Genomic DNA, 24,467 nt, shown 5'->3' on the forward strand with positions numbered 1-24,467 from the left:
TGGCTAGATTTTATTTAAGAAGTCTTCATAAAATTATATATATATATATATATATATATATATATATATATATATATATAAAATGAAGATATGGAAGATAATTAGAGAAGTTTTGAGACATTACAAAACTTCCAATATCTTCTGAAAAAACATTTAGAGTGTTCAAACCGTAATGATACCTATGCCTTGGGTATGCTTATGTGTATGAATACAGTAGGGGAACTGGGAACAGGTACTAGAATGGAAAAAGGAATAGCCTGTGGACTAGGAGAATTGACTCTTAGGTTATCTGTTCTCATGAGGGTCTATCCCATGTATTAACAGATCACTGCCCACAATACAAGCCCACTGCATAGTGTTTTTTTTCTATATGGATTTAAATAGAAATAATTTTATGAGGTCAGTAAAAGCAAAACTGGAGATGGAAAATACCATGACTTAACTGGAAATGCTGGAATTGGACACTAAGTTGATTCAGGCATTTTCCCCATGCTCACCAAGGTCTCTTTTGTGTGTGTGTGTCAGGCTCTGGGAATAGAAGAACTTCTATAATCAAAGAGTTCAAGATGGGAAGTAAGAAAAAACTAAAAATTTAGTTCCTTTCTACAGCTTTCCTTTTCACCTCTGTCCAAGAAGTTATAAGTAATTGGATAAGACAGAGAGGAAAACACTGAAAAAAATTATATAATAAGTCAGAGGTGCATACAAGGAACCAAGAAGGGAGAAAGTAATTAAGCCTGTCCAGAGAAGGCTCAGGAAGGAGCAGATGCTTGTGCTTCACACAGAGTATCATACTTTTCTTGATAAAACAAAGAAATAGGAATTTGATAAAGACAGGAGACAGGAACTATACATATTCACTTCCAACTCAAAACAGAATTATTATAACAACATAATTTAGAGGGCTTCCAACCATTGGTTTTTTAGACTCCTGAAAAATTATGTTTTATGCTTTTAATAGTCAAGATCAATTTGGAGATCTGATAAGAACATAGTGGTTCTGTTGGAAGAACTTTAAATATAGTAGTCTTTGAAACATTTAGGTGATTCCCAAGTTGCAGAGAAAAATATGATGACTTCTAATTTGAGACACTTGAAATAACTTGAACTTTAAAGAAGATTTATGCATTCCAACTGTTGACAGAAACATATCCCTTGATTTTCTATGTCAGAAATAATGCTTTTCTTGAAGAGGTTCAGAATAATTTTTAGCAGTCATTAGTTTTTAAGGCTGTTCTCTCATTCCTAATTGGTTATCTCAATCAGTCAAAATAGATTAAATTAAAAGAGTCAAATTTTAATACTCTTCTTCCAAGTCCTATTTACCTCAGCTCAGCCTACCAAATGTAGCTATCCTGGTCCTTCTAGTTGGATAAATTACAAGACCAAACATCAGTTCTACAAAATGAAACATAATACAGATTCACTTAATAATTTACTTTATATGTCTACACAGTCTATCAGAATGTTTACAAATCTCTATTGTAGCACTACTTTGGTAAATACACAAACTTTTCAAGAAATGCTTTAGGTAAATTTTACTCAAATTGGCAGAAAGCAAAAAATTTAAAGCTAATCCATCACCTCTAGATCTATATATAAAACAATCCCAAGTAGTTTTGGAGGAACCAACCAGGAAATATATGTTGCAGGTTATTTTTTAAATAATATGAGAATGGCAATACCATGCTCATTCTTTATTATATGTTACTATTAGAAACCACTATCTTTAGTAGGATGAATGCGTTTGGACCACTATTAATTCTTTTCCACTCATCAGTTTGGTCACTAAGAATTCAGATTCCACACAGAATAAACAAAAACATACATATATTTATCCTAAACAAGAACTCCAAGAACCACAGCATCTCTAAATGTATAGAATACGTGTGTTTCTCTACAGATAAAATAAGGGGAATAAAAGAGAAAAACATCAAAGAATCCCTATGAAAATAAAAAGAAATTTTCCTTACCGGAATGAATGCATGTTGCATAGCTTCTTCACATTGTTTTAAGGAAGCAATAGTATCCCACAAGAGCTGATAATTCTCAGCCCGGGAAGCACTTGGCCGTTGCATATCGAAAGCTGGTAACACTCAAACTGAGCTCAAAGAACCCAGTTGAAGAATGAAAAAAAAAAAAAAAAAAACCCTGCAGATCTGTTACATAAACTTCTTAATTAGATCTGCTACACAAACTGCTATCTTAAGGCTTAAAAAAAGTTAATCAGAACATTTCTTTTGGGGGATAACTGGGCATGACTTGAACAGAGACAGATGTTTTCATTGGGAAGGATTTTCATTCCCACACTTGTGAAAAGCAATCCCATCAGTGTTCCCCTGTCTTCATACGGGTCTGGCGAAACTGCACATACCATAAGTGTGTGGGGGGAAAGGAGTAGGAGGAAGAAAGATGTGAAAAAATATTTCTACCAGAAGATTTGGGTGGCAGGCCATGGAGGTAGAATTTGAATAGCTTATAAAAGTAGTAAAATGGAAAGGAATGGATTACATACACACATTATGTATGTCAGCAGGTGCCTATCCTTGTCTGCTATGTGAGAAATACATGCATGCTCACAGAATCATTTAATATCTCCAATTCTGTTAGTTAAGATAGAAATGTGATATATTCTTTACCTACAGAGTATTATTGCCTATATTATACTGCTGGTTGTTTACTGAAGATTGTCCCCGAAGATTAGTCAGGAGAAGGTTTTATGAATATAAAATACAGCAAATTGTGTATCTTAGAATTTAAGAGTAGTTAGAAGACTTTGTGTTACTTATGTGCTGGGAAAAGTCATGTTTACTTCTTGTTCTATATAGATTTCACATATACAATACACAGACATCACTTCAGTGGATACTTCACTGAAAATAGCAGCCCACACAAGGAGGTGAGGTTCCACCCGCCCTAACAATCTCTATGGGACTGCTGAGGTAAAGGTAAGGCATCTTGGAAGAAGTTCCAAAGGAATCCATATTCTCAGGGCTAGTTTCACATCCAAAGACTATATTTATTCATCCATTACAAAAGTTAAGACGCAAATAAAAAGTATAATGAGTTAGTTGTGCATTTAATTGACTTAGAAAGTCCAAGTAGTACAAAACAAAGCACAATTTGTAGAAAATAGCTAAATAACATAAGTGCTGTATTATTTTGGCAAGAGCTGCATGATTTGTGTTACCTAGTGTTTATGCATTTTTACCCTGGCTGTGGTAGATTAGTTCATACTTATGACCTTATAGTGTGAAATTCTCAAAGGCTGATATCAACATTACTTTTAAAGTTTGAATTGAAGGAATTGGAAGTAGAGATGGTCTTTCAGAATTTCTACCTGGGCTGATTTTCAGGGAGATTGTTTTTCCTTTGTATTTCATGCATATACACCATAAGGCTACTGTCATTAGACAGTTTGTTTTTCAATATCAATTCAACCAACTTTCTCTTTTTTCATTCATGGTGTTCTGTTCAGCTCACACCCACAGTTCCTCCTCTGCCTCATTCCTGCCCTTATATGCTCCCATCTGCCCTAGCCACATGCTGCTTCTTGGTGCACTGTTGGCCAGCCAGCCCACAGCTTCCCGAAAATATTCTTTCCCTAGTAAATGTTCTGAATTTCTGAGGAATATAAAAGTTGTTTCTTAAGTCATCTTCCAAAATTTCAGCCAATCCTTTCTGAATTCCTTGAGCAAATAATCCCCAAATTTCTGGGTCTTCTGTTGTGCTTGTGGCTTTTTCCACCTCTCGTTCATCAGTTCCTCTCATTCATTAATTTAAGAAGCATCTCCTAACTGGTCCTTTTTCCCTTACTGTTTGGAAAAAGAGTACAGAATTCACAGTCTGTGTATAAAAAGTCAACATGAAAGATGCTCTTTGAATCATGCATTCATTTGCTTATTCACTAATTTGACAAACCTATGAAGCATCTTACATTTGGTATACTTTTTGATATTTCTATGAGCAAGTGAATATAGAGGATGTTGATCTACCTTTAAGGAACTTACAGCCTAAATAGGGGATAATAAAATGAACACAAATAATAAAAAGACAAATTAAAATTGTAGGTGCCATTAAGTAGATAGCATAAAATAATCACAAACAATAGGAGAAATTTCATCCATAGGGAAGTCAGGGTAGTATCAAGGAAGATGTAACACTTTACTAAAGCTTGAAGTTGGCTACAATTTGGACAGAGAAAGATAGGTAGGGGAAGCTCCACAAAAATAAAAGGTAGACCAAAGGCACAGAGTGGGAAAGAGACTATTAAAGGTTGATTAAAGAACATGGTGCCAAGAAAAAGTCTGTAAATTAATAAATGTCCAGATTAATACTCTGGTTTGAACTGGGGCCAAGGCTATTCTTTAATAAAAACTAGTAGCTTCCTACTCCTGAATGCTATCCAGTCTTTAAAAACAAAAACAAAAAGCTTTAACCAAATATCAATCAGAAAATGGGTGAGACTTTCCTTAAACCTTTTGAAGAACAAATTTCATATTTTTATTCTCTATATCTTTAAAATTTAGGGACATTGATATGCTTTTGGGGGCTTTAGTGACCTTATCATTTCGATAACGATACTTACTTTGTTATTAAGATATATAACATATTTTGTGTTCATGTGCAATCGAATTTATAAGTTCTAAAACTTCTTACTTCAAAATTCAAGTGGAGGCTGGAGTGATAGCTCAGTAGTAGAGTGCTTGCCTAGCATATGTGAGGTACTGTGTTCGATCCTCAGCGCCACATAAAAATGAATAAATAAATAAATAAATGAAGTTATTGTGTCCATCTACTACTAAAAATAAAAAATAATATAAATATTTTTTAAAAAAATTCAAGTTTGGTCCACCATGAATCAAACATTTTTCTGATCAAATATTTGACTTCATTCAAGGTCACTCTGTTTAACAAACATTCATTGAGGCCTTCTATGTGCAAAGAACTGTACTAGAAACAGAGAATACAGAGATAAATATTTAAAAACCTGTTTATTTTCAATTCAATGTGCAATTATCTTGGGGGGCCTAAAAATTGTTTGTTTTCTTCCTGTTAGCACAATGTCTTGTGTTAGGCTACCTGTTTATCGCATCTAAGTATATTGTCATGCTTTAACTTAGATTGCAAGCTTCGTGATGCCTACCCCATGGGTAGTGCCATATACAGAAAAGTCTGTATTTAAATAGTTTTTGTGGGTGATTTATTTAAATATAACTTCATGGCAATTGCACTTTTGGCAAAAACGAAGTAAAGGGCCTAGATTTATTCTAGCACCTAAAATAACTATGAAAACAGGATGAGACTTATGAAAGAGTGGATTTCAAAAATGGACACAAGACAATAAGAAACAATCAACTCTAAGAAAAAGGAAACAAACAAGCTGTGCCTTGTGATTTTCTGACCGACAGCCTTACACTTCCAGGCCACCTCATGGAGGGGTAATCTGGTAGCAACCCAGAGTACTTGTTGTGAAAAAAGTAGAGTTGATTTTCTGGAGTGACCAGGCAACAAAGGGTGTTAGAGAAACCCATTAGTATATTGAGAGACATCAGTACCCTTTTGAAATACACAGTCAGAAAATATGGAAAGATATAGAAGACTTTCACAAAATTGACAATCAACTATGCAAATGCACTTTTACAGAGTACTTGACACAACAGTGGCAAAATACATTCTTTTCAAGTCTTACCAAGACAGAACATACTTGGAGCTGTAAATAAAACTTTAATAAATTTAAAAGGATTCACGTCAGAGGAAGTATATTCTTGGACCACAATGAAATTAAGCTAGAAATCAGTAACAGAACAATCTCTGGAAATTCTCAAAATGGTTGGAAATAAAATAACACAACTCTAAATAACTCACTAGTCAAAGATGAAATTAGAATGTATTTTGATCTAAATGAAAACAGACCATAACCTAGCAACTTTGTTCGATGCTCTTAGAGCAATAATTAAGGGAATACATGTATCATTGCACAACTATATTTAAAAACAAAATCTCAAAATAATAACTTTAGCTTCCACCCTAATAAAACCAGAAAAAAAAGTGAATGGAGCCAAAGTGTGAAGATTAAAGAAACACTGCTAAAAACCAGAACGAAAAAAAAAATCATTGAAAGCAAAAGCTGATTCTTTGAGAATAACAGTAAAATTGATTGGATAAACTTAGCAAGACCAATAAGGAAAGGAGAGGAGAAACAAATTATGAATATCAAGACAGAGGGAAGTGACATTCCTGCAGATCCTACAGACATGAAAAAGTTAATAAGAACATTTTACATAAACAGCTTTAGGCCCAAAATATATGACACTTTAGATGAAATGAAAATATTCCACTTTTAGACACTTTTATTTAGGTTTTACATTTAGGTCTGCAATCCATTTGGTGTTAATAAATAACCAAAACATATTCAATAAAAAAATAAATGAGCTATAAAACAATACCATATATTATTAAAAATAATAAATTTGAAATTAAAAATATCCCACTGAGAAAATTACAGGCCTGGATGGTTTCATTAATAAATTCTACCAAACGGTTAAGGAAAAGATAAAAACAGTTTTACCCAAACTCTTTCAGAGAACAGAGGAGGAAAAAAATACTTTCCAAATGATTTTTTGAGGCTGACAATACCTAATCCCCAACCAGATGAAGATATTAAAAGAAATGAACATCAATATTTTCCCATGAATATTGAGGCCAAAAGTCTAAACAAAATTTTAGCAAATTTAATCCAATAATATATAAAAATAATAATGTACCATAACCAAATAGAATTCATCTTAAGAGCATAAAGTTGGTTTACATTATAAAATAAACCAATGTAATTCTTTATATTAACTTATTAAAGAGAAAAAAACAGTAATTTTCATATTTGTAGGTACAGAAACAGAATTTTACCAAATCCACTATCTATTCCTGATTTTGAAAAAAATTCTCAGGACAAGACAAGGAAGTCCCTTCTTACCACTTGTAATTGTCTTGAAAGTTCTATACATTACAACAAGGAAGAAAAAGAAATAAAAGTTATTAAAAATAAAAATTATTAAAAAGAAATTTAAAAAGAACTTACAAGCAACTTTAGCAAGGTTGCAGGATATAGCATTAAAGCACAGATCAACTGTATTCTATTACTAGCAATAAGTAAATAGAAATAAATATTAAAGATATTATTTGCCAATAAGTTAAAAGAAACACAACATACTTGGAGATGAACTTATAAAAGATGTGCAAGCCACATACACTAATATCTACAAAGAAGAAATTTTTTGAGAGAGAGAGAATTTTTTAATATTTATTTTTTAGTTTTCGGCGGACACAACATCTTTATTTGTACGTGGTGCTAAGGATCAAACCCAGCGCCGCGTGCATGCCAAGCGAGCGCGCTACCGCTTGAGCGACATCCCCAGCCGCAAAGAAGAAATTTTAAAACTTCAATAATGTTAATGATTCCATGATCTTCAAATTGATTTATAGATTCAACTAATTTAGAAAAATGACAAGCTGATTCTAAAATATGGAAATTCAAAGGACAAATAGTAGCCAAAACAACTTTGAAAAAGAAAATGAAAATTGGGTAAACCATTCTTATGGTTTGGATATATATTATACCCAAAATGCTCACATATGAGACAATGAAGAACATTCAGAACTTGAAACACTAATGGAAAAATAGAACCTACTATTAGATTATGCAAATTGGAATCTAATCATGATGATATGGTTTAACTAGATGGTAACTGTAGATGGCTGGGGTATGGCTGAGAAGGTAGGTCATGGAGGTGTGTCTTTGGGGTTCACATTTTATCCCTTGTGAGCATAGCTCTCTTTGCTTCCTTGTTGCCATGTCCTGAGCTACTTTCCTCTCCTATGTCCTTCTACCATGGGAAATGAAAGCAGATGTGCATTTAAAAATTTCCATAAATATTTATAGAAGCTTTATTTTTAATACCAAAAGCTAGATATAAGATCAATAGGTGAGTCAATAAATACATGTAATAAATTCATGCCACAAAAATACTATTTGGCAATAATAATAAATGAACTATTGATTCATGTAACACCTTGGACAAATTTCAAAATAATCATACTGAGTAAAAGAAGACAAACAGTGTATATTTATATGAAATTCTAATGTATAGTGACAGAAAGGAGAAACTTATATGCTTGGGAATGGGGAACATGGTGGGTATAGAAAAGGAGTTGGATGGAGGGATTACAAAGGGAATAAAGAAACTTTAGAGGGCAATGAATATGGTCATGATCTTGAATCCAAGCTTCATATGTCAAAACTTATCAAGTGGTACCTCATTGAAGTGATTTTTCTATGAGATTGAAATGGTTCCCTGAAGAGCCATTAAAAAGTCTCACACTCCTGGGTTTTCATCCTAAGTAACAAGGTCTTACTATTTAAAATTATAATCTTATAGTGCAACCTCTCTCTCTGGTTAAAGGAGGAGGGAAGGAATAGGGGATTAGATAGCAATGATCTTTCAGCAAGAAGAAAAGCAAACTATGTGGATAAGTTTAGTTATAGGAAAGAAACACGATTTCAAATCCTAGGTCTTCACTTTTAGTTAGAGTTCTTATTCTAATTAGGTATAAGATCTTGGTTCAACCATTTGCTTTGACAAGCTTTAATTATTTATAAAATGAAGACATTAGGTTCAATGATCTCTCAGTCGTCTTCCAGAGCCATAATTCAGGGATATAAATATATTTTCATCCTCAACAATTCTATTTTCCTCTCAACTAAGCACTTACACATATGGCCTTGACTTTAACAAAACTATGACATGTAACTGAATTATGTAGTCTGTCAAGCATTCTGGTACTCTCTCTCTAGTAAGATAGCAAATTCCCTTAAGGCCTACCATCTTAAATTCCTATTTTTCCATTATTATTTCAAGTTCAGAACCTATATTGTTACAATAATGACGTTAAATTAGTAATAAAATTATAACAATTTAAGAAATCTACCATTTGGGGGCTGGGGTTGTGGCTCAGCAGTAGAGCGCTCACCTAGCACATGCAAGGCCCTGAGTTTGATCCTCAGCACCCCATAAAAATAAATAAAATAAAGGTATTATGTTCAACTACAACTAAAAATATAAATATATTTAAAAAGTCTACCATTTGCTGCTTAAAAGACCACCTCCCACATGGCAGATGTCTAACCTCTAACTTATAGATAAAGAGGCTCACAGAGGGTAAGGTCATTTGCTTCACCACTTACTAGCTATGTGACCTTAGACAAATTCCTTAGTTTCTCTTTGCTTCATTTTTTATCTGTCAAATTGAGATAATCATAGTACTTATTTCATAGGACTCTTGAGGATTAAATGAGTTAATATTGGAGAAACTCTGCAGCAGAGCATGGCACATAGTAAGTGTTTGTGTTTGTGTTTATGAAATCAATATAATTTTAATTTGTTTAATAAGTAATAAGTAATAGATCCCAAATTAAATTTGTGTATTTGGGTTCTTAGTTCAACATACATTTGACCAATGATCAATGATTATTTAGGTAATTATAGATTCACCTTTCCTGACCACCAGTACATGCCAGTCTAAAGCATGTTACTTAACTAGTGTATTTTCTTCCCGAAACTGTTTCCTTTGTAGTTTCCATCTTAACTAAAAATATATTTATTTCTTGTCTCCCCCAATAACCCATGAGCTCAGAGAACAGGAGCTAATGTACAGCCAGCCCCAGCACAGCCCAGAATATCATATATTCTTTCAGAGTTGGCTCATAGTGCTATTAATGGTGTCTTGAATAGATAAAAGATAATTAAAATTTCAAAAACATATGTTAGTATATTTACAAGAATTTTCTGTATTTACAATGATCTATAATGCATTTGCCCCATGACTTTTATTAAAAAACAAAACAAACAAAAAAGAAACCTATCATCTGACCCATTTTTCTCCTATTTGAGAGAGAGAGAGAGAAAGATAGAGAAAGAGAAAGAGAGAGAAGGGCAGCTCTTTGATGGGCAAGATTCACAAAACTATGTCAGGGTGAAAGGGCAAAAGAAATTTTTAAAATAAGTAGAAGTTGTAGTCGTTTTACAAAGGGCATGATAAGACCTGTAGTATATCAAAATTCATAGAAAACAATTTGTGCTATATATTCAGTCAGTCTTGCCTCAAACTCAAAGATATTTAAGAGATGCCAATCATTGCATTGAAGTGCTAATCTATACACTCAGCAGAATCTTCGGAATCCATAGCTTAGTGCCATAACGGAGAGAAAGTAAGTGACCTGACAGAAGCTACTGAAGCAGTCAGGACACCAGGTCTTTTTGACCACAGTTCTGTTTAACTCTAGATCACATTATATTGAACTTGAGGTAAGAGTCAAAGCCAGGGATAATGAGGATAGAGTATTAAGCTGATGGAGTCTCTTTTACTTCTTCTACCCCTTCTAGAGCCCTAAGCCCTTCTCTGGACTTCTTTACCAAAGAAAAATACATGAACTCATTGGCAGGTCAGTATTAAGAATTTAATGTTTCTTCTCCCACTTGCTTTCTTAACTCTGTTTTGGAGGCAAGTCTCAATCTTATTCATCTGTTTATTCTCAGTTCCTAGCACATTGCCTGGCATATAATGAGGGACAATACAGGTTTGTAAAATGAATGGGAGGGTATGAGTAATGTATTGTGCACTCATAATTACAGGATTTTTTTGGAGGGGGATTTGTAAAGCACATTTGATTGAAAAAAAAACTTTGACAATTAGGAGTTAGTTTTTTTCCCTTTTATTTTTCATCTTTTCCCTATTTACACATTTAAATATTAGTATATCAACCAAGGCTTTATATTCTTGGCCCAGATTTCTCTCTTGTATTATATCTAATTGTTATCAACTTTACTCAGATATTGTACAGTCCTCTCCAACTTTAGAGCTTCCAAGTCTGAACTCTTTTCTTCCTTCCCTTCAAACCTGTTTTTCTTTTATCTTCCTCATCCAGTAAATCCAAGTTCCTCCCACTCAGTATCTCAAGTCAGATCACTATACCACCATCTTCTGTACTCTGCGATGGATTGGCCCTGCCTGTAACTATAACCAATGTCACACTGGGCCCCAACCCCACAAAGGCCCCCTTCCAGTTCATAGCATCTGATGAATTCCATTCTCATGTTTGTTCCTATTGCAAATGCTAGTTCATTTGCCTCAAATCTTCTCCTACCTCTTCTCTAAAATTTTCTCCCACTTATCTTAAGTCTTAGGTGTATCCTGAGTCCTAGAGGGCTTACGGGGATTTCACTAGATGACAGTTGCATTATGTCCCCCAGTTGTGATGACTGAACAGTTATCCAGACATTAACAAATATCCCCTGGGGTGGGAGAAGGCAAAAATCACATCCAGCTAAGGACCATTGCCTATAACTTGCTCAGGATACCTTGCTATAACTTTTCATGGAAACTTATTTTTAGATATCTTTTTTAGGGATGTTTAGAATATTGTTGACCACTGTACTGCCTCATTATGCATAGAAACCAGTTCTTTGGTCTATTCTATCTATCTATCTATATACATAAATGTCCAGCATAAGATATTTACTCAATAAATACATAAACAAAATTGATTCTTTCCTAAATCCTATGGAAGATATATGGCTGGCACTAACCATCCAATTTCTAAACTGATATAACAAATACACTGAGTGGTTAAATGCAAGGTCCTGAATCATACCATTAATAAATGATGTAGGACTTGAACCTAAGTTTTACCACTCTCAGTTCCTAACAGCATGTATCATTTTATCACCATTACTATTTTTTTTACCTTCTCATATTGATTTACCTCTCTTTGTCCCAAGTTCTCCATTACATTTTGTCCTTGTAGTCTGTGCACCTAGATCTTTCTCAAGGGTTGAAATTCTCAGGGCCTCAGAGTGGTTTCCAATGATGCTTCACTCTGATGCTTTTAAAAACTCACAGCTTATTAAATATAAGAAGGAAAGCAGTTAGGGATTCTCATGTAATAGAACTGCAAGTGGGAAAAATCAATAACTCTCCTGAGTGAATTTGCTTTTATGGAACTCTTAGCCTTGTGGTCCATTCTAGTAAACAGCCTAAAGAAAAGTAATCACATGACAGGAGACTCTAATTTTAATGAGAGCACTGAAGAATTGTTAACTAGAACATGAAAGAACTTCTAAGGATGCCTGATTAAAATTATCGTTTATTTCCATGCTGCCTAAGTATGACCAAGCAGAAAAAAATCTCAATTGAAAATTGATATTCTCTCAAATGGCGCCTCTAGCATGCCTAATGCACTTCTATTTTCAAAGGTTTTAAATAGCAAGATCTATACTCCATAGTTACTCATGTTTTCCCCCAAATACACTATTTTTGAATGGCCTAAAGGTCATAATAGCAAGCAAGAAAGTGGGTGAGGGAGGTAAGGCACACTGTTGAGATTTATGCTTGGTGCAGAGCCATCCCTAAGTCTTATCACAGAGCCCTGCTGGTGGCTTTGTGGTATTAGAATCCCCTTACTTCAACAGAATATTTAAACTTAATGCTTACAACATAAAAGTGCTAATTATGCCAGCATAGTGGCACATACCAGTATAACTCCTAGCAGTTCTGGAGGCCAAAGCAGGAAAATTGAAAGTTCAAAGCCAGCTCAGCAATTTAGTGAGGCCCTAAGCAACTTAGTGAAACCCTGTCTCAAAACTACAAAACAAAAAGGGCTGGGCATGTAACTCAATGTTTAAGTACTCCTGGGTTCAATTCCTAGTGCCTCCCCAAAAAGTGCTAATTAATTACAAATAAATATTAAATATCATCTCTATCATCATCAATAATATTATTGCTATAAGGAAGAAGAAAATATATAATGTCTATGAGGTTATGATGATAAATTTCTATTTGACATTTTAGACAATAAAAAGTACATGGACAGATTATCTATGATTGAAAGTATATTTTGTCAGCTATTTGTTGACAGGCTAGAGAGGTAAGTACTCTAGCTGCAGGGAATAAATTAGGATTCATCTACAATAACCAGGTGGTTCTCAGAACAAGAGATGTAACTAGGTCTCAGAATCATCAAAAGCATTTATCTACAGTGCTCCTGAAACTTAGAACTATTTACCCCAAAATGAAATTATGTTTTGAATATTGATATGTCGATTAAAACCCCAAGGTAAACTAACATTTGAAATTATACTATGAAGTCAAGACAATGGCAACATAAACTCTTTCAAAGTTGAAAAACCAGAACCAGAGTCAAAAATCATAGATTCCACTTAAATATTTAACTTCACTGAATTGTATTAGCATGATTAAAAGTCAGTTAACATGGGAATCACAAACATTTATCATGGAGTGAAGCTCTTGAGATATTTTGTTTTATAAGGCACTGACTTAAATACTGCCCATGCACAGAAATATAGTGTTCTGTGGACTTTTCAACAATTCCTTTTTAATGAGCAATGTCTCTGAATAAAAATGTCAAAAAGCAAGGCTCTTAATCATGTCATATGCTTTCTGATGTCCTTTTACTCAGCAATAATTTCATTTAAAAAACATTTCAATGAACACTGATTGAACAGAAACTGTCTACTAGCCTTTTATAATGAAAGGAAAACTGCTGAGATGAAGAATTTTTAATCATTATAACTAATTAAAAAGTTAATCCTTTGGTTTCTCATTTTTAAGTCCTTTCAAATGTAACAAAAGAGTTTCCTTTCAAAAATGAGAAACAAAAGGACCATCATTAGATAACACTACTCTTATGGCAAAGCCACAAACTTGAAATTAAAAAAATATTGGCCCAAGCTATTGTGAAGGAATTAGCAAAACTACAAGAACCAACCAAATCTTGACCTTTACTGACCTAAGATATTTTATACAGAAAAAAGAAAATAAAACATTATAGCACTTACAATAGGGGATCAAAAAAGTAATTGCCATCTAAGTCTTTCATGCTACACAGAAAGATACAGTTCCTGCATCCCATCTCATGCAGAGATGTGATCTGACTCTCTTAGCATAAGTAAGGGTAATTCTTCAGGACTAGGGATAAAGCTGGAAGAATGTTCTTCTCAATAAGTAAGACTTTACCCCAAGATCCTGACTCACAAGCAACTTTCCAAAACCACCTTCCAATCTCCTATCGCTCAGAGAGGAAAGAAAGGATTCCTACATAAACATGGGAGATGACCCACCCAGGTGCTGTGGATTCACCCTGACGATAGATAATGTGGGGTGGGAGGAACAAAGAGAGGATGTTCCAAAGTGTGATTTGCTGGTGGGCCAAGCCTCAGGGAGTGGTAACCAGACCCATAATATAGTAATGAAATTTATCATGGGCTCGGTGCTTTTCATTAACAAGAACCAGCAAGATCACTCTAAACAAGATCACTCTACACATTGTGATATTCCCAGTGTGGCCTCTGACCTATTATAAAACAGTCCTTAGTGAAGGCCGAGCATACAAAGTTCTGAAATAAGCAAATACGATTAGATGTCAACTCAGATCATGACCTTCACTGTGCAAAGGGAATAATCTTCCTAATGGAACATAGATCTTACATCTAGACAGAGTTTTGCCTGTTTTTTTTTTTTTTTTTTTTCTTGTTTATTTACTTGCCTCTGAGGGAAAGAAGTGATAAGAGATTAAGCAAACATTTTTGCAAAATACATTTTTTTTTCATAAAGAGATGTGTAGATTTCATTGAAACCCTCTGCTCTCTGCCTTTAGTTTATATTATAATTTTGCCAAGAGGCATAAATTGTGTAATGCAAAGGAGTGAGATACATAAAGTCCTTGCTTTGCAGCTGATAAGGTGTGTATGACCCAAACTAAACCTCTAGACTTTTTGAACTTTTCTTTTCCCTACTGTGAAATAGGGATAATAATCCCTGTTATGGTAGGGATCATTTGAGACTCAAATAAAAAGTGTGAAAAATTCAGAAACATAAAGAATTATTATTTTTTTTGTATGAGGGAAAAGGAATTTAACATTTATTGAAAACTCACTGAATACCATGTGTAGCATGAAGCTCTTTATGTACTTGGTTTTTTAAATTAAGTGATCCCATGAAATAGGCATTGTACCCATTTAATAGGCAAAGAAAGGAAGTAGGAGAGATTTTGAATAATTTATCTAGGTTGTGAAGCTTATTATTTGTAGAGACAGAATTGAAATAAATTTTGTCTGTCTCCAAAGATAGCATTTAGCTTCCAGAAAATGGGAACTGTGTTTTTGGTAGCACAGTGGTTCAAAAAGCAAGGTTTTAAAGGGAGTCAGCGAACATTTGAATTCTAATGTTGCCACTCAGTGTGCCCATGCGTATATTGCTTAAACTCCCTCTGAAGTTTTGTTGCCTCATCTAAAACTGGGGTAATGCTAACTCACACAGCCATTTTTGTGATGATTTCTATATTAAAAAAATGTACACAAAGTATGTAGCAGGATACTTGGCATACAGTTAGCACTGACTACATGGTAGCTGTTGTTTCATCGTTAGCAATCAGTATAGTAAATTATCCAGGATTCTTATAATTTACTGGAGTATTCTAGAGACGAGGCAAATTTATCAAATATTATTGAATATTGACTAAAATGATTGGAGGACAGCTGGGAGAGCTGAGATCTATCACATTAAAAATAAATTCAGCCACACATAATGGAAGACTCTATAGTCAAGATAATCTGGAATGAGTAAAGTCAGAGAAACAAGAAGGAATGTTGCCAAGTTAAATATCTTGACTGACAACTAACCTGCACTCTAGCTTCTGGGCTATCATTAATGTGGGGTATAACATACTGCACATTATCAGTGATATGGGATATATGTTTCCTCATTGAAAATGCTAAAAAGTCAATATTAAAATCCTAATCTTAAAACTTATACTTACCTATATCTGTTTATAAGCTTTAGAAAAGGCTAAAAATATTTGAGCATGATTTTTTTTCTTCATGTAATTACCTATTTGTATTTATGTTCTAAAAAGCAAATGTAATTCCATCTTACAAATGACCCCCAAATCAGGGACTTACAAGGATTCATATACAAACAATAGGTCCATTTGTTATTGAATGCCTGCTGTACAAATAATTAGCTAATTAGGCAAAGTTCTTCTGTAAGTCTATTTCTACATCTGTACAAGACTCACATTTTCAGTCTCACAGGTTGTGAAAGTTAGATGAGTTAATAGCTCAGCTCCTGGCACACAGTAGGTAGTCATCAAAATAAGTCCTCTTAATCTCCTCTTATGTAAGTATTTTGGGAAATATCCCATCTGCTTATTAAATACCTACAGGTTCTTAGGTATTGGTGAAGCATGATGCTGCTCCTGCCTTGAGGGTTTCACGGACCAGTTCATCGTTTCACTAAACTGACCTCATGCACTAGGGTGGAATAAACAGAGTGTGATGGTTTGGGAGTGCAAGGGAGGTGGGGATAAGTAGGCCAAGGAAAACTACAGACAAAAAGATACATCACTGAGGCTCGATTTGCCAGGGTAGCAAGAATTCGGTAGAAAAACAAGAGACAAGGATTTGCCAGGCTGTGTTTGATGACCCCTTACTCCTGTGGGGATCAGCAGAAGGACTTCTCCAGGGTGATGCTCTTGCTCTTTTCCCAACCCCTGGAGAAAGATGTTTTAGGACAGGTCAGTGTGAAAAAAAAAAAAAGAACTGTGAATACTGAGCTCCCCGCCATCCAAGGGGCCCCAGGACCTATAGACGCCCAGCATCCTCTTCCAATGTGAGACTCACTGAGAAGCAGCTGGGCTTTGCAGGAGAAGTTGATAACTTAAGGGGCAACTTGCATGTGTTTCAGAAAATGTTATCAATTTCACATTTTAAAAGCCTACCTGTGCCAGGCATGGTGGCACTTGCCTGGAATCCCAGTGCCTCGGGAGGCTCAGACAGGAGGATCAAGGGTTCAAAACCAGCCTCAACAAAAAGTGAGGCACTAGGCAAATCAGTAAGATCCTGTCTCTAAATAAAGTACAAAATAGGGCTGGAGATGTGGCTTAGTGGTTGAGTGCCCCTGAGTTCAATCCCCAGTACCCACCCACTGCCTAAAAAAATGCCTACCTACCTGTGACAGCCTGTCCTTCTAATCTACCATTTTTATCAGTAAAATTCGTATTTTCAGTATTCCTTCAGAATTTGGCACCTATATCAGTTCTGGTCTTGGTTTTAAGATGAAAAAAAAAAAAAGGTTCTATTTATTGAGCCACATCAAACTTGATAGAGACTGAAAGTTTAAAATAAGAGAGTATATGGTGTATTCAAATGTTGCACATTTTTTTTAAGGAGATTTAAGTACTTGGGAAGTGGGGAGGAGGAGAAACTGGCCAAAATTTAAAATTGGTCAGTATATAGTTATGGGAACTTCTCTGTCATTCTAAGAAATTTGACTACACCTCATAAGCAGTGTAGGGCTTTTGAAAGATTTTAAACAGGAGAACAACAAGGCATTTTGTAGGGGGAGGGGTGTTTAAAATAATCTGGCAGGTTTAGAGGGATGAATTTTATAGTGCTTTGGAGAAAAAAGGCCAGTTTAAAGACTATTGCAATAGTTCAGGGCAAGATTTTTATGAGTAAATTTAGTCACTGATTCACCATTGATTTCTAAATTTCCTTAAATTCCGTGAAATGTAAGAGAGAAGGCCATCATACCTTACTCTGAAATCATAATTCAAAAATATCATAAAGGCCTGAGGGAAGAGAAAAGCTGCACATAATGAGTTCCAATAAGAGACATGCACTTAAGCTCAGCTGTTGCTGAAATGAAGAGACGATTATGTGGACAATCTAGTCCTCATCAGAAATAATCACACCTAATTTAAAAAACATTGTCTAAAAGACAAGCCAGATTTCACCAATCATGCAATAGCTAGCTGTTTCACAGGGAAAAGAAAAATGAGGACACAGGCCTTCTGTCTAATGTCTCTCACCCTCTTTACCATGATCCCCATCATTTCCACCACCACCAGAAAATAATCTGCATGGTATTGTGCCCATATAACAGACTGAGGCATAAAGGTCCATGGGAGATAATACCTTCCATGATTCACCTTTCAATGCAACTCTGTAACCCTACAGGAGTCACGTTCTAGAGGATATAGAACAGACTAAAAATTGAGTTGCCAGCTAACTCTCTACCTTCTAACCTAGGTTCATCTGAGTAAGAACTTTGCTTTTGTTGAGTAGTATGGATTTATATCTTAGAGTTATTATGCATAAGTAAAAATGGTGATATTGAGCTAGCTTTTAAAGAATATCATTTGTTCTCTACTATAGAAAGAAGAGATATAGAAGATATAGATATAGAAGACCACATTTCTTAACTCTGCAATAATGGATTCAGGATGTGCTAGGTGTTATCTGTTGTACTTGTGAGATGATGTCTTATCCTTTGGACAGAATAACTGCAGCAGCCATACTGAGTCCTGAGCTTAGGAGGAGTAGCTATGCTTAAATTATATTTACATGTCTTTCAAATTCAAAGAAGGTCAGAAAAGTGTTTTTATTTAACACCTTTACTCCTATTACAAGAGGAGGATGTCTTAAAAAGGAAAAAAAAAATTATAATAGAACTTCTAGAAGAGCTATACATTATTTTGAAAGCTGTATTGTTTCTACTTCATTACCAAACCAAATAAATTCTCAGAAATCATATCACTAATCACTATTTTTGAACTGTGAGGCAACCTATATAAATTTAGTTTCCTGACCATGTCATGCTCATGAGCTTCTCATAAATAAAGTCACGATCAACAAATACAGACTTTTAGAGGATAGTGTAGCACAATGAAGGAGTGACTCTTTGGCTCAGAAGCTCAGGTCCAACCACAAATCTGGTCCTTGCTCATAGTATAAACTAGGGCAAGTTACTTGGCCTATGGTATGAACTAGAACTAAATACATTTCCTCATTTGCAAAATGGGGATATGATAACCTACCACCCTAGATTCTATTGAAGTTGGATACAGAGCTGAGAAATACTTAATGAATGGTAGCTATTACCTCAATTATAATAGTCACATAAAGCAGCCACATAAGCATGCACCTCATCAAATACCAAGGCTATTTAAAAAAAATCTAGAGATACAAGATGCCATTTTCTTCTTCCTTATTCATTACTGTTTAATTTTGATGATATTCTTTTCTGAGGGGCCTCAATGCAGCCTCACCATCTATCTTAGCACTACAGTCCAGATAAGCATGATGAATCATTCTGAGTTGATACAGTGAAACATGAATCATGTTTTTCATCCAGTTTAACTTCCTCATTTTATAGTTGAGATAAAGACTCAAAGATTCTGAGACAGGGTTAGGGTGACTCAGAATCTAGAGTAATATGACTACTAGAACCCAGGTCTCCTAATTTCTAGTCTGCACTGCAGCATAACTCATTTTCCGATTGTGAAATTTGAGCTTGAGTCCAAACTGTGAGAGTCAGACACTTAAGATAGTCTGCCAGCAAGTGATTTCTGCTGAGCTGTGAATTAAACCATGGACCTTGCAATATACAGTTTATACATGGATCAGAATCAAGGAAATATTTAGAAAACTATTCATGCACTCTGTCAAGGCCATTGCTATAAGGTTTTCTGTAATAAAGTAATATTAGTGATGTAATAATGAACGTTAGGCTGAGCTGTTGCCACTTTAGTTATAGGCATCTCATGATACAGGGACATTTTCAGATTACGACAAAACATGACTTATCAATTTTTACATCAATTTAGTCAATTGCTCTGGAATGTGCAAAGGGAATAGCTATGCTCAGTGGCTGAAGCTTATTTCGAAAAACATGACTTGCTCATTACTCTCTTGAAATCAAACTGAAGTATAAAGGGAGAGTAACTTTTAGAAAAAAACATTTGTTTCTGTAAATTCTCTTGGAATTTAATCAGGAAAAACCTAATATCAGCTCTTAAACAAGATATGACATGAACCATTAATGCAGGACTGTGGTACTATTTTATTTGTATTTTACTTGAAGCTTAATCATAAGTAACTCAGATACAATTAATATTAAATGATCTCAATTTCTTACCCTGCCCCTCCTTCATAGTGAGGAAATTTCTAATGAACCCTGCAGAGGATGTTCCAGAAATGTACATATGACTTCATGTTTGAACTTGAAAGTAAGAAAGGGAAGGAGAGAAAGAATAGAAATCATATGCTCTTACAATTAAAATAACTGAATTTCAATTGGGTCAACTGATTATTTCCTTCTCAGGATGCAGCCCCAACTCTTGTTTTTCTAGAGATTTTCCTAGAAAATTTGTGATTTTCATTCTCCAAAATGTTTTAATAATATACTCCAAGTACCTTTTTTTTTTTTTTTTTTTTTTCATGAGAGCATTAAAGAAAGAAGATTAAGACCAGAGTGAAAGAGGAGAGAAGGGTCGATGTCAGAGCTCTGTAGGCCATTTTGTATTCCTATGATCAGTTTCTGGTGGCGTTATTAAGGTCCTCTCCCATTTTCCAAATTAAAAATAATGTAAGTTATGATTGACCTCATAGGATCAAAACTCAACCATACAAGATAACCTTGAAGGAATAATAATAATAATACACCCAGACCAGCAGAAATGATGAGTATATTATCCTCCCTAAATAAAAAAAAAAATGTATCATTCAGAAGTTGAGGAGGATGTTAAGGGTCAAAATTAAAAGCAAAGAAAAAGGGAAATCATAGAGGAAACCATCATTTGCACTCTAGGAAGGAGTCAGAACATCAGAGTGCAAATATTTCTGATCAACAAACAAATTCAGCAACAAACTCTGAAGATGTTTTGCCTCCAAAAGGAGATGACCAATACATGCGAGTTATTCTTAACTTCCTTAATTTATAAATCTTTCCACAGTCATATTCTGTCCTAGTAATCCAAGCCATTTAATCTATCCTTTTTATACTTTAGAGCCAAAATATATCCTTCATCCTACACAGTATAGATGGCTGCCAGCTAGGTCCAGTCATCGGTATATTTCTTAAGAGAACTACTAAACAGCATTCTAACTAGTCTCTCTCTTTCCATTCTTGCCTCCCAAAAACTTTATCATTGTATACATTAGATCACATCATGTCCTTAAAGTGTCCAATAGCTTCTCAATTTACTTTAGATAAAGTAATATAATCCTGTGGCCTCTAAATTCTTTGTGAACCTGCCATACCAAACTCTCCAACCTCTATTCCTGCTCTTCTTCATTCTTTCTCTTCTCTCTATTACTCTCCTTTTACTGCAAAAGCACATCAAACTTTCTCCAACTTTTGGGTCTTTGACATACCATTGTGTCTGTAATGTCGACCAAGGGTTGTCATAAGTTACCTCCTTTCTATCTTTTATCCTTCAAGTATCAACTCAACAATCTCCTCTTCATTAATTCCATCCTTCCAATTAAAGTCTAACCAAACAAGCACCTCCTACCTGTTCTCTGTATCACATTATTCTACTGTATTTGTTGTGTTTTCTTTCTTTCCTTCCTTCCTTCCTTCCTTCCTTCCTTCCTTCCTTCCTTCCTTCCTTCCTTCCTTCCTTCTTTCTTTCTTTCTTTCTTTCTTTCTTTCTTTCGTGTGTATGCTGAGGATTGAATCCAGGGCCTTCTATGCACTAGGCAAGTGCTTTACCACTGAATGCTTTATTTATTAATAGTGCATCACTATCTAAAATAACATTTTGTTAATTTTATGAAATTCTCTGCCAGAGAATTTATTGCTATATTTTCAAGTTAGTAGAACACATAATAGTACATAATGTATAATCAATAAGTCTTTGGGACTGAATTAGCAAATGAATTTTATGAACATGTGTGTCTCCATTCATGCAACAGTTATATTTTCCACTGAAATAAATGATTTTTACATACTTTGATATAATTTATATTTTAGCTAGTCTGAGTCAATTTTCTTGGTTCCTAATTCCCTTGGAAAATGATCAGAATTATTACTTGCTTTCAAGGCTCAGATTTCACCATATTAACTAAAGAAGTCTCTTCATAGCTTGCCTTGCCTAATACAGTGCTATCCTCCTCTTAACCAATTTTGAACAATATCATTCTTTCAATCGTTTACTAATTGTCAGCTTATATCCTAGCACTAAAGACACAAAAACTGATAAGGTAGGTTTGTATTCTCAGAAAACTTCTAATGAGCTAGATGAAGCAAACATTTGAGTGAGTACAATGCTAAGTGAAAACCTGGAGCCAGTGCTATGTTCTGTGCAGCACAGAGAAAGGAAGACCTCACAATAGACAGTGTTAGAGATGATGCTTGAATGATTAATGACATTCTACCAAACCCAGGAACACAGAATGTCATTATAGATAGAAACATGAGTGAATATTTGGCAGGAGAATGCAGGGTAAATGCAGGGAACCAGGGAACAGAGAGTGACTGGGTGTGACCCAAACACGAAAAGAGTGATTGGAGTGAGGACTGAAAATGCAGATTGGAACCAAAATGAAGACAACATTGGATGTTCTGCTAGGGGATCCAATTTTTAGTAAATTAGTGTTTGGTCACCTATTTTCCATGTTATGCTCATAAATAAACATTCATGGAAAAAGATTTCATGGCACATATTTAAGAAACATCCCATATACTCTTCCCAACTCTAGGAGATATAAACCCCCAAGGATTCTGAAAAAAAAAAAAAAATCCTATAATATAGAAGAAACAGCTGCTTATCATGTTTACTCCAAAACAGACCATTCATTAACATTTGCAGACATACTTTCCTTCTCCAGAAGTCACATCATACTTGAAAGGAAGTGCTATTTTAAATACTTTGGGGTTTTTAAATCATTTAAATCAGTAAATGATATGAATAGAACTGAATGTTAAATGAGGAAAAAAACATATGCCTAAACAACAAATTTGGCACCAACATTCAGAATGGATTGAAGGGTTCTGGAGGCTAGTGGCTATTGCAAATAGCTTATGGAAATGATAATACATAACTAAAAAGTAGAGTAGAAACATAAAAAGGAAAACTTTTGAGATTCTCAGAGATTCAATTCTTTTTAATTTTTTTTTAGTTGTAGATGTACAAATTACCCTTGTTTTATTTTTATTTATTTTTATGTGGTGCTGAGGATTGAACCCAATGCTTTACACATGCCAGGCAAGTGGTCTACCACTGAGCCACAACCCCAGTCCCTCAGAGATTTCATTCTATATAAATTAGTGAACAATTATTTCTTGAGGCTTCTGGGAGTAGAAAGGTGCTAGAATTGATTTCTGACTGGGCAAACTGAGGTTACTGCGAAATAGGTTTAAGTTCAGAGTCAGGTGGGACAGGGTGAGGGTGATGAAAACAGGCAGAAAACACCAAGGGAACCACACACAGCCATGGCAATCAGAGCATCACTTGTTATACTTGTTTTTGAATCAATTATAGGAAAAATAGTAATTACAAGTTTACAAGGAACTTCTAATTATGCTGGGCTCATTTATAAACTCAGAAGAATCTCTGTCCATATATATATATATATATATATATATATATATATATATATATATATATAATTTTTTCAACCCATTTAACTATTATCTTTCCATTCAGTCCTTTGAAAAATTATGTTCTTTCCTGTCCTAGAAATCAGACTCTTACATTGCTGATTTGTTGGTTTTACTTTTCCTCAGAACAGCCAGAGAGTATCCAACTTTGATAAAAGGATATCCATTAGTTTTATTCTCAATATTGATATCAGCAAAATCAGAAAAATGTGTTTTTAAGGGATAAATTTCAATGCCATAAAATATTATAGTTCTACTTGTTAGGGATAGACTTTGTTCATTTTTAAGACTTGTGAACCCAAACTCATCCTTGAATATGTCCACATACCAATTCTGTAAAATTCTTATCCATAAGTAAACATAATAAATAGACAGGAAATTTCCATGATATTTTTCTCCTTTCCCATCTCATGAGTTAGATCGATCATTCCTCCTCCTCACTCTTACTGTCAATTTAATAACCCTATTTCACTCCTTAGAGACTCTCCACCCATAGGAAGACAGCCTATCTACTTCTGTCTGTTGTACTAATTATCTTCTATCTGTCACTCAATTCAAGTTGCTCACCTACATCAGAGTAAAAAGAAGAGCATTCAGCTCTTTTCTTTCCAGAAAACAGGCAGAAGGAAAAGGTGTTACAGTGACAGGAAAGACAAAGACGTAGATCACTCATGAAGATGGTAAGTACTACCCTGCTATATTTAGTGCAGGTGGAAATTTCCCTTACCTGGACTTTTAAACAGGAACTACTCAACTACTCTCCTATTTGTATATCTGTCTAATACCCATTCATTCATACAGACAGCCATCTATCCTTCTATTCATCTGTACTTCTTACCACCCATCTAGTTAACAAATTAAGCCTATTGAGTTGAAAATATTCAACTTGTAATACAAGTGGGTATTACTATTGTGGGAGATATTATAGAAGACATCATAAAGTATTACGA

At 34.6% G+C, this 24,467-nt stretch overlaps 1 protein-coding gene across 11 annotated transcripts in view; it reads right to left on the reverse strand.

The window, feature by feature from the left end:
* Dlg2 (discs large MAGUK scaffold protein 2) overlaps positions 1–24,467 on the reverse strand; it is a 2,015,095-nt gene that overhangs the window by 736,233 nt on the left and 1,254,395 nt on the right. For 3 of the 11 annotated variants that reach the window (XM_027942610.2, XM_034636732.2, XM_027942609.3), the window contains exon 1: positions 1,974–2,078. The exons of the other annotated variants lie outside the window; for them this stretch is intronic. In XM_027942610.2, the coding sequence (XP_027798411.1) occupies positions 1,974–2,078 (105 nt within the window). Of the gene's footprint in view, positions 1–1,973; positions 2,079–24,467 lie in introns of those variants that run through there. 11 annotated transcript variants of the gene reach the window in all.

Source organism: Marmota flaviventris, chromosome 9, assembly GCF_047511675.1.
Source record: "Marmota flaviventris isolate mMarFla1 chromosome 9, mMarFla1.hap1, whole genome shotgun sequence".
NCBI lineage: Eukaryota > Metazoa > Chordata > Mammalia > Rodentia > Sciuridae > Marmota > Marmota flaviventris.